The sequence below is a fragment of the Pseudopodoces humilis genome, chromosome 21 (assembly GCF_049639895.1).
Source record: "Pseudopodoces humilis isolate 2021_Gansu_Grassland_sample_001 chromosome 21, ASM4963989v1, whole genome shotgun sequence".
In the NCBI taxonomy this organism is placed as follows: Eukaryota; Metazoa; Chordata; class Aves; order Passeriformes; family Paridae; genus Pseudopodoces; species Pseudopodoces humilis.
In genome coordinates, this window is record NC_142220.1 from 8,764,725 (window position 1) to 8,776,793 (window position 12,069).

A 12,069-nucleotide genomic window follows, 5' to 3' on the forward strand; every position below is an offset into this window, starting at 1 on the left:
CTCCAGCACAAACAGCACATCAGAGCCTGAGCAGCTGTGTCTGACCCATCCCTGGATGTGTCCAAGGCCAGGCTGGAAGGGGCTCTGAGCAATCTGGTTTAGTGGAAGGTGTCCATGCCCATGGCACGGGGTGGAACTGGATGAGCTTTAAGGCCCCCTACATCTGAAACCATCCCAGGATTCAATTCTATGGAAGTTCTCTACCCTTGACCACTGTCCTGCTTTAGGACACCCATGGCAGTGTCCCACATTTTCTCACAGATGATTGACCTGGGATTCACATACAGTGAATCTTCCAAGTTCCTCACCTGGAGCTATGTGTCTTGCCTTAATCCACCCTTAATTTCTGCTGCAATTGTGAACCCTGCAAACAGAGGCGTTACGCTCATCAATCTCCCTGCCACAGTTTAGTGATGGAAATCAGAGCAGGCTTCATCGTCTTCCCCAATACAAAACTGAAGAAGTCAGCTCAAATTAAAAATGTCATGCACAGAAATGCATTTCCAAGAGCCTAGCAGTGCTTTTTATAGAGGATTATGGAACAAGGCACCGCAAGCTGTGATGATATTAAAATAACCGCACACATCTGTAGGAGAAGAGCTTTGCTGAAAATCTAACATAAGGGCAAATTCCCAAGATTAAAGGATTTAAACAATGAGCTGCCAAACAAGGCTTCTAAGGGTATTTACAAGATGAATTACTATTTTAAAATCCATACAGAACTTTCCTGTGCTGCCCAATGGAAGCCAATATAGCCATGTGTCCCATCACTCACTCTAACAGCCCAGTCAGCTACAATATTTAACAGACCACAAATGCAGAGGTGTCTCCTTCCTGTGGAAATGAGACATAAGAAGGATGTTAGAATGTACAACTGCAAGATCTTCAAGGCCTGCCTTTGGATTCTACATAGCTACAATCACAGAAACGACAGTTGGAATATGTAAAACTGAGGAGAAAATAAATTTACTGGAACTCCCCAAAGTTTCTGTAGCAGAATAAACATATCCAGTAATTCTGATGTTCTTCTGCCTGCACAACATAATCAGAAGAATTTAACTAGAGAGCTGTTAGAAAGAAAGTAAATAAAACCCACATATCCACATAAGTGCTCTTGTCTTCTGCTCTAAACACACAGCATTTAAGAGGAAAAGGCATTATTTTGCATATTGCCAAAAGTATGACAAGAGCTATTACCAGTAATCAGTGAGGTGGCACACACAGTGTCAATGTCTAAAGTTTCTGTAATTGTAGTTCCTAACTGAAATTATTCTCTCCTGTCAGATTTAATACCTCCAAATCATCACCTACTTTGCAAAACTTCCTGCTATTTCTTTTCTAACTTACATCTTATTCTATCTGAATGAGAACATTGTAAATGCTTATTTCCTCAGTATTTACTGGGAAGTTTTCCTAATTTCTCAGTAAATATATTCCATAGCTTTGCTGTGTACCTGAAATGACACATATATATGTGTATATATGTACACACAAACATCTGAAAAACACCCAGTGATTGCAGGTGCAGAATTGCATCTGCTACAACCAGTTGTTTGGATTTTTTATCTTGACACTAGGCTCAGTACTACCCTGGATACAAGTAGAAATATAATTTGCTTTTGATTTTTGAAGAGCTCTAAGTCAGAAAAGCACTAAGAAACTTCAGTGTGCACCTCTAACTTTTGTTAGAGCCTTTGAAGCTCTCAGCAATGTTTAATTGACTGATACATTTCCATCCAGTTCAGTAATTCAGAGGTTAAAGGAGAGAGAGCAGAGGGAGGAGAGAGACTTCAGCAACTTCTTGTCAGTATTGAATCATAAATAAAGGTTTAAGCCACTCAAAATTCTAACTTTTGTGCAGATTTCATAAAGTCTTCACAGATATCAATTAGTATTATTCAATGACTACAGGTGTCTCAAATTCCTTAGATGCCCTGGTGATTTTAAAGTGCTTTTAAATGCATGTTTCTATAATCACTGTTATGCTTTCTAAACAAGCAAATTAAAATTCCATAGATTAGGAAGGCAGGGATTGGTTCACTCCATTAGAGTTTGATCCCTTCCATTTTCTGAAAATCCATTTTGTTAGGTAAGACTAAGCTTCTATTGCATGAAATACTTCACTTCTCCTTCCCCCCCAAATACTTATTTCAAATTAGCTCTACAATTTCCCCAAGAAGCTTCTCAAGAGTGTGTACTTTTGATTTAATCCAGTGGTATTGGCCTAACAGAGGGCACACTGAGCACAAACATCTTCTACACCCCCTAACAAAACTAAAGCCAAATTACAATTTCTTTTCTAAAGGGAAAAATCACAGTAATCACTCAAATTTCCAGATGTAACTACTGATTTCCTAACAAGGAGCAGTTAAAATCTCCTATGTCAAATAAGCATGAAGTAGGGATTGGTAGGAAATACAAGAGAATAGATTAAAGCTAATGTTAACAGAATGTATTTGGATTATCTGTGAATAAATCAATTAAATGCCTAGAGGCATTTAATTAACATGGAAGTGATCAGTTTATTTGCAAGATAAACTGACAGTGTGTATTTTATTCCTATGCATCAGCAGCAATCCTTGTTAATAACAAAGTAATTATTAGGAGTTAATAGAAATACCTGACCTTTTAGAGGTGTTTTCTTCACACTTGTTTGTTCAAGAACAGAAGGAGAACCAAAACTCATTGGAAAAATGCCAGAGTTACAGCTAGGATCAAGCTAGGATCAGCTCAAACTGAAGGAGGAAAAGAAAAGGAAAAACACTTGTGTGGGTGATGCCTTTGAAGTTTTTCAATAGACAAATGTCATGCAGGTTTCACTCACAGCACAAGAATACTGTAAATTCAGACACACCCGAGTGCCAGCTCAAAGTGTCCCACACATCAGAGCAAAAGGGCTGAAAATTCTGTGTGAAATCACTGCCTACCTCATCTCACTTGTGATAAAGCCCTGCATTCTCCTGTGGCTAAAACTCAAGGTAGACATTTGCCCCCAGCTCTGGATTCTGCCTTGTGCTCTTTCTCTTTCCCTGTGAAAGGGATGCTTGTGTCTTGCTGGAAGCCTTTAGAGAAATGGGACTGTGAAAATGAAGTCAAACAGTTGGCATTGCAGAGAAATCTGTCCCCTAAGCAGAGGCCCAACAAAGAAGCACAACATGCTCTGTTCACCTATAAAATATCTATGATACTTATAAAAGACATTAAAAACCATTATCAGTTACTATAGACTGGCTATACAGGAACTACTCCCCTATGTTCTCCTGAATATATACACAATTCCCAGTCATTTTTTGTCTAGTACTTTACTGTATAAACAGGCTGTTAGAAAAGTCACCATCACCAGCAATCCTCCCCCCAAATCACTTCACTGGCTTTGCCAGACTGGCCTTTTAAAAGGAAGTTGAAACATATAGGTTATCTTCTTTTTCTTTTTAAATATGGATACTAGCCTGGTTTAAACTTTTTTTTTTTTAAATATGACTTCTAAGTCATATTTAAACATACTACAAACATCAAGATTACCCTTCACCTAACTGCTCCTCACATCATTAAACAATACTAAAACAAAAGCAGAACTTTATATTCATGCATCTCTGAATCAAGATTTAATTTTCTTCATTTTTGCTTTAAAATAATGTGCATAGAGGATACACCAGATAAGCTTCAATGGTCAAGTGTAATTTTAAGAACAAACCTACTTTATTCTGATTCTTGATATATGTAAGAACTGAATACCACTGTGTTAGAGGGTGAGAGTGACAGCACCTGCTGACATTAGACAGGGAGACAACATACTGAGGCCAGAAAAAGGTGCTGATCAGTTTGACTATTCACCAAGTAAAAACAGAGTGAAACTTGGATAAATAACTTCTGTCAGGCTGACTTCATTGCAAGTGCTGCACCCTGAGCTGGACAGCACTGACCCACAGAGAGAAGGGGAAGAGGTAGCTCCATGTTCCCCATACTCACCACCCCTTTCTGGCCTCAAATGTCCAGCCCCTCCCTGGCACTGGTTTTGGGCCTCCTTCAGCTCCAAGATGGACTGACTCAGCTTGCTAAGCTGGCAAAAAAGGAGAGAGAAGAAAGAAAGTGAGAGGAAGAGAGAGGGAGGATCTTGGCTGGATCGTTTGGTGCCATGAGATCAGCTCTGCTGCGTCTGTGGCTGCTCCACAACGTGAAGCTCTGCAAGGCAGCCTCAGCTGGTGGAGCTGCACCTGCGCCTCTGAAAAGGATTTGCTGCTCTTTCCTTCCTGGCCACACATTCCCCTCGACTTCCCTTCTTACAGCCCTGCTGTCTGAATCCTCAGCAGTTCAGTTCAGCTTGCTAGCCAAGCAAAAAAATATTTATTTTTGTCTCTATCTCCTACCAGCCCAGGAAGATCAACCAGCTCCATCAGGAGCAGACAAGCAAGAGCCATAGCTCAAGGGAGGGTGCTGGGCTCCTGCTAGAAGTCAACTTTCAGGATGAGAGTGAGTTCTTAGACAAGCTCAGCAGCTCTTCAGGAACCTTTGGCTGCAATCCTACAGCAATCTGATTAACACCTGCCTGGTTTCTGCCTCCTCCCACCTCTGTGCTGCACAGGTGCTCCTCCACACCTTGCCATTAAACAAACAGGAAAACCTTTTTCTCTTTTCTTTGTGAAGAGATGAACTGGCTCATCAAGAAGTCAGCTAAATCCTTGCACCAGCAAGGAAATGGGTGGGATCATAAAGAAAGGAGAGGTGAGGGTAGAACCTTTGTAAACTAAAATATCAAAAGAATCACAGATTAAAAATGCAGTTGAGTGCATTTAAATACAGGAGCAAAGACCTTACAAAATTCAATCTGAAATAGATATTTAAGACAAAGTTTATGATGAATGATGCTTCATTACAAAATAAAAACATCACTTCTGCCTTGTTTTGACCAACTAAGAACAGAAATGAACACAAACAAGTTGCAATTGTATGAAAATAAAAGTTTCCAGTGTTTTCTGTCTACTACTTCCAGAATCACTATTAACTAGAAATCTTCTATGCATTTACCTTTCTTATTTTCACAGTTTTTCTAGGTAATGCAACGTGTATTTTGTAGGTAATGCAAAGTATCTGCAACACAGCCTTAAAGGTTGTAATGAAAAACAACCTGTGGCCATGGTGTGCCCTTTTCTCTGCAGCACACACAGAGGTAACAGCTCCTGAATTTTCTGGTAACATTTGATATCACCTGCTGTCAGCCATGAGTCCTGAGAAGGTGACTTCCACAGCAAGGACAGCTCTCAGTAGTTCTCTACAAACATAATTCTATATAATAACATGAAAAAATACTGGATAGCAAAGCTGCACTTGGTTCATCTGTAAACAGCAAATGACTTACTGACCACATGGTTTTTACTGCACATTTACAAGTACAACTGGATACTGGTGCTCTAAATAAAGTCAGGCTAATCAGGCTACATATTACCTCAGCCTAAATCTGACTGATCATTGTTTACTTTTAATTTCACATATAAAAAATAGCAAGTGAGTAAAGTGGAGGTTATCATTCTAACCCAAATTTTGCTTTTGCTGCAGATCTCATTGTAGCTTCATTTCCCCTGAAATAATGGAGACAGGACTATTCTGCTTTGTGAGAACTAGAAATTTGGAAATGCTGCAATCCTAAATCCTGGTTGGACGCCAGAAACAAATTCTTCATCTGTTTCACAATTGTTATTATGGCCAAAAGGTGGCCAACAGTTACCACCTTCATATCTTGGGGTTTATTATCTTTTTTTGGGAAGCAGAACAGTAAGGCTGACCACTTTCTTTACCAGAGAAAGAAACTCTAAAAAAAACCCCACTTCCTTCTGGTGTTCAAATTCACCACGTCTATAGATTTGTTTTAAGTTTATACAGCTGACCAAATTCAGGACAAACATTACACAAAAAATGCTGACACATGGACTAAACTGTAAAGCAGCTGATCTTATGTGAATAATAATGAACTCCCTCATGGAGTTTTCAACTTGGAAGAACTGATGTGTCTTCTATTTTAGATTCCTTTCAACAACTAAGGACCTCATTCATGAGGTAAATTTATCTTGGGAAATGCCCTGGAAGCACAGACTGTACTTTTCTTATGTACAGTGGCTTACTATTTTCTGAAGATTTATCACATACATTTCTCAGGAAGAGATCACATTTCATTATTTACAAAACTGGTTGTACTATACATATAATGAAGGACCTTTACTAAAAAACAGAGAATTTTTTTCACAATCCTTCTCTTCTGAATAGCCTTACCTATTTATATAAGCCTTGTAATTAAGGGATTTAGGCTCCATCATTTTATCCTTGTTTTTCATTGTCCTGTGTTTATTTATTGTTACAGCAGCAGCTGAGGGAAACACTTGGAAAGATCTCACAAGGAAAAGTTTTTTTGGCTTTTCACACTGTAAGTGTCCAGCCAGCTCCTGTATAATCACACAATAGTGAATGAATTAGGAGTGTGGGTTTTAATTTATTGCAAGATTTCTTTTTGAGTTGGTTTGTTGGGGTGGGTTTTTTTTTTACAATGCAGATCTACAATCCAAAAACCACAGCCAAAGTGTAGATGGCACTGGATTCTGGTTTCAGTTCATTCTTTACTTTGGCCACGATGTGAAACATAAATCAACCCCTCAGTGGAATGTAACTGAGGTTTAATAACACTTCTGTGACACTGCCATGCAGGGATCTGCATGAGAAAGCAAAAGAACAGGGATAGAGAGACACAGGGTGAATATTTATATAACTATTAAACCTGTTGACAAATTGACCACAGGTTACTCCCTTCTCTTTATGCCATATACAAAAATTAAAGAAAAATAAAATCAAAAGCTAAGAACAGAGGAAAGAATTTGCAGGGCATTGCAGGGGGAAAGAACAGAGGGGGATCACTACAGACTTCTCAGGATACTGAGACAACTGCTTTCACCAAAATATCTCCTTCAATAAAATACCTAGAAATGGCACATTTTAAGCCAATCTTCAAAGAGCAGACAACACACAGAGAACAAGCTAGAATTTATCCATAATTCCCCACCATGAATACAGAGAAATACAAAAATCTCATCTCATTTTGCTACTACTGCTCAAAGATACCAGACATGACAGAAAGGACAAAAAGAGAAGCCCATCTGCCTGTGGTTACCTCATCTTCTTGCACTCTGCCTCTCACTCAATTCTTCTGGAAATACACATCGTGGGGTTCTATAAACATCATTTTCATTTCCTTTTCAGGGAGTTTTCCATCATCAGTCCTTATTAGTGTGCCTAACTATGTCAACTCCACAGAAAAGTTCCAGCCTTCTCTCCAAACATCCCTCAGCTTCTTTCTCAAAGGTCTATGAGGAAACAGAAGCAAACACAATGTAAAAGCAGTGGAGCATATGTCTATACACTTTCCACCATCAAAATAGAAAAATCACTGACCCAGAAATACCCTGAACTGTGTAAGGTTCTCTAAAGACCCCAAACAACCAGCAGAATGTATCTTGGCTCTATACAAATTAGAATAATATTTTTCTTTATCGTTTTTTCTTCCTTAGACAAAGTGCAATGGTAACCTCTCACGGCATGGGATGAGGTCTGTAGTGAGAAGGCTGGAAGGAAGATCAGAGTGCCCAGAGACTGTGAAAGAACAGACACTGACTTGTGTGAAACTAGGACTCTAAGCTGTAAGCAAAAAGGATTGGCTTTACTCTGTGCCTTGATGAAAAACATTCTAAAACCTCTGTCAAGTGTGGTATCCAAGCGAGCAAAGTGGAACAGGACTTTTTCTCCAAGGCCCAGGCTGGTGTGTTTTCATTGCAGGTGGAAAGGAACAGCAGAGGGGCATTCTGCCACAGCAGTAGGTGATGGGGCTACTTTGCTTTTCTAGTAAGAAGAAGTACTTTATAATGTTTCCTCTTCTATGCTGAATTTGTTGGACTCCTACTTATGAAGCACACAGCTCCCTGCAGCACAACCTAAAGGACCCTGTTTTTCTCCATCTACTTCCACCACACTGATGGCTTTTTTGTAGGGTTTTAATACTTCATCTCATTAAATAACTCAAAAAATGATGCTTTGATTATTTCATAATGCAACTGCTGTATTGTAATGACTACCTTAAAGCATGGCTTCTCTGGAATTCTCACAAACAATCTTTACAATTGTTGCATCTGAGGAGCATTTTATGCATTTCCTTTGATTCTGAGGTACAAAAGAACTGTTTGAGACCCAGTCCTGCAGTGGATCAAGGAAATGCAAACAAAGCAAGTCCATCTCTCTTCAGATGAATCAGAGAATGTCCTGAGTTGGAAGAGATGCGTGAGGATCATCAAGTCCAAATCTGTTCAAATTAAGAATAAATCAGCATCCAGTAAGACAGCACTTCCTAAAATCCCTAGCATACAAAATACTTCTTAATGTTGCTACAACTGTCTTGCCAGCAAAAAAAAAAATAAATAAACTCTGAATCTAGTGGCTTCTAATAATAATCTTATGTGTCCTGTGTAAATACACTAGCTACTAAAATGCATGCCTTAAAATACAAAAAACTCCAGTCCTTCCATGACATCAGTCAGACTGATTCTGCAATAAGGAGAGAGACAACATTAATTTGGACCTTAAGAGAAGCTGAAAAAGTAGGCAAAGCACCAAATAATCTTATTTTGATACATTTGCATTCATGAAAAATACCACTGAAACTCAGAAGATTTTGATTCATATTTCTTAAAGAATTGAGAAAAATATTTCTTTGTTTAGTGTCAGTAATAATTTCATAACAACGTTGCATTCACAGAATTCCAAGCTGCCTTTGGAGCCAAAGTGCCCCAGTGCCAGTAAGTCAGTGAGGCTTTCAGAGCCAGTGCCTTTGATCCACACATGTGAGGAGCTCCCGCCCAAACACACTCATTGAGTTTTCATGCCTCAGCTCCCAAGGGACACAAGAGCAGTTTGAGTGTCAGACTTGTTAAACAAGAGCAGCAGAATAATCCAGGAACAGTTACACAGTTTGTTCCAACCTTAACCTGAACTTTTCATCAGTGGTGTTTCACCATCACAACCAATGTCTGAGCGCTAATATTGCTCTTTTAATGGCTCATGAAGTTCATGAACAATCCACAAAAAGCAAACTCTCACAAGAGACTGGAAAAGATTTGGCAATTTCCATTTCCAAGGTAGACAAACCAGTATTGTTAATTTTGCCTTCTCCCCTCAGCCTCGGGCATATCAATCACCTTTCTTGAACTCCCCGTGTTTCAGACTCTTCCCTCCCATATCTCTCAGGTTGACTTTCATAATTCCAGTAAGCTTCCCAATCCTTTTCTTTCTATGGATTCTCTGAAAACAACCCACATGCACCACATTTCTTATCCCATTCCTGGCCTCTGGCAGCCTCACTCTGTTGGACAGAGCAAACCATTCCATTAAATCAGGATATGCTCCGAGGGTTCACAGCAAGCACCCAGGAATGCTCTGTGTGTGTGTGGAGAGCACTTGTGCATCAGGGCTCAGAAATTACATGCTGAGTTCACCAAAAAGACTGCTGGACCTTGCAACAGAATAAAGAAGCTGTCAGGAAGAGAGAGGGAAAGCCATTCACGCTCGGTGAAGTATTTAGGTTTAAAACTATTCATTTCTGATGGAAAACAATCAAAGGCCAAGGAAAAAGAGGCATTCTGTTGTATAACTAAAGGCATATTCCAAAATATGCCTTTATTGATGGAACAGAGAATTCTGGCAGGGAGTGTGGCTGATGGAGAAAAGTGGATGAATGCAGGGGATACAAAAAAATCACCTGCCAAAGGAGGAAAAAACATGGACCAAACGGATTGGGAATGGTAAAGGGGCAGCAGGAGAGGCCAGCAAAACACAAAAATGATGGGAATGAAGAGCAGCAGTACTCCCCCGGGTGCCAAAGGACCAAAACCCCATGGCACTGGACAGGCACAAGCAGGTATTCCTGGAGCTGTTTATGGTGCTGGGTGTGAAGGTCAGCTACTTATCGACACTTAATGTCAAGGGACATTAACAAGGACATTGAAGGGCTTTAAAAGGGACAGCCAGCCAGAAGAATTCTTTATTAATCTAAGGGTAAGTAGATAACTGCAATTATCAGTGGAGAGAAAGGGTTAAACCAGTCATTTTTGTGCTAAGACAAACAAACGAACAAACAAATCTTTCTTCAATTCAAGCTTAAAGGTTCTCATTTCTTCCCTAACAGAGCACAGATGATTCACAGCTGTTTGGCATCTGCTGCACTTCTACCTAGAGAATGTGTTCTCTCTGTCATTAGATATCTCCCAACACATGGATGGGAGGACTCTCATCCCCTCCTCTGGAGCCTGAATGTTATTAAATGTTCCTTACACATTTCTGATGGTGGGAATCAAGAACTAGACACCTACAGGCACAGAAATATGAAAGCAGGATCTGCTTATCCACACCAAAAAAATGTCACTTCCACTTAGAACAGGTATTTGTGAAAGAATCTAAAAGCATCATCCTTCAATTTAAAGCAAGATTTTTATTATGGTCACTGTTGGTAAAAAAAATTTAAAACTCCAACCTGGCAGTTAGAAAAGGCAAAGTGTGTCTGTTCCTCCTACTTATGATCAGGAAAGTCTCAGGTTTACTGCATGATTCAGAAAACGTCGTTGTTACTGAGCTGCAGCATTTTACAAGTGCAAGATGAGCTAAGCTTTTGGTTATTTTGCTCCAAAATGCAGAAGTTTTTGACCACATGAAACTAATTTTATATATGCCACTGATTCAAAACAAATTTAAAACAATTTATGTGTTACTTTTGGCATCGAATTATTCTATAGAATCACATGGATGAAATAACTCTGTTAAAACAGCTGTGCAAAGAACTCAAATTGGCCTGCTTGCTTCCTTTCCAATAAACCTCTAGCCTGCTTGGAAAGTCCTATCTTTTCCAGACTTCAGTTTGGGAGGCTTATTTGGTAATCACTCATTTTTCACAGGCACATGCTTTTTTATTTTCTAGCAGCTGTGTACATACAAATTTCCATAAAAACCTTAAATATATCCACTTAAAAGTTCAAATTCTCCTCTAAAGGAGGCTTGAAACCTGGTAAAGGAGGAAAGAATAACAGCAGAGCACAAGTAGTGGTTGTCAAGATAAATTACAGATAGAGGATATGAAAGCAACATTTACCTATTTTCTCTTCAAAAACAAAAAAAACTGCATTAAATTTTCATGATAATACAAGCACATCTACCAGGAGTGTATTTGAAATGAAGCTCTGCCATCCCTGTAACATTGCCCAAAAACATTAAGAAGAAGCACTTTTCCTAAATGCAGTATTTAAGAATTCATTAACAACAACAAATATAAAGTTGTGGTCAAAAGATGCCCAAAGTTAAACCAGCTGGTGTGTAAACCACTATAAATGGCACAAGATTTGCATACACAGCCTATATGGGGACACATATAAAATCCAGAGTCCTCATTATTACTAAATTGCTGCCAATGAGAAGCCCTGAAATAGCAGCAAATATTTAACAGCATTTAATGCCAATACAAACACACATCTGCCCAACAGGGCATGGTAAGACAATTCCTTGGCAAAGCATCTCAAATTCAGACAAGCAGAATTAAAACAGATTTTAGAAGGTAATGGTGAAAACTGAGTGAGGTTCTGGATTTTGTAAAAGGTAGAAAAGTTACTTCTCTTTGCCATTTGGTCACATATGACTATGGATAGTTACAGATATTGAGTCCAAATAACATTTTTGCTTTAAAAAAAGGTTTGACAGAAGTTAAAAAAGCCAAAACTTGTTATTTATATTATCATTAAAAAAAGACAGTAATTTTTTTGGTTTGCTGACAGTGGTGACATTTCTACATTCTACAATCACCAAAGTTATTAACCAAATATATCAAATTCCAACTGTAAATTCAAATGACTTTCAGAATATGTGAAGCAGTAGCTTCACAGCTTGGTTTTAGAAAGATTTTTTTTCCTTGTAAATTTTATTAGTTGTCTTTATGGAGCTCTCTGGTAAGAGGTCAGAACTGAGAAAAGATGCCACTTCAGGCTATTAATCTGAACT

At 38.9% G+C, this 12,069-nt stretch overlaps 1 protein-coding gene across 5 annotated transcripts in view; it reads right to left on the reverse strand.

The window, feature by feature from the left end:
• The window catches only part of QTGAL (queuosine-tRNA galactosyltransferase), a 103,618-nt gene that overhangs the window by 50,705 nt on the left and 40,844 nt on the right, over positions 1 to 12,069 (reverse strand). Inside the window, exons 1-2 of one of the 5 annotated variants that reach the window (XM_088065324.1) lie at positions 4,368 to 4,474; positions 2,626 to 2,735 (exon numbers count right to left, since the gene is read on the reverse strand). The exons of 1 other annotated variant lie outside the window; for it this stretch is intronic. Coding sequence is in view for 1 of the 4 variants with exons in the window: in XM_088065323.1 (XP_087921449.1) it covers positions 4,368 to 4,418 (51 nt within the window). In the remaining 3 variants the exon portion in view is untranslated. Of the gene's footprint in view, positions 1 to 2,625; positions 2,736 to 3,969; positions 4,063 to 4,367; positions 4,475 to 7,153; positions 7,278 to 12,069 lie in introns of those variants that run through there. 3 more of the 5 variants (XM_088065326.1, XM_088065323.1, XM_088065325.1) reach the window with 3 other exon arrangements.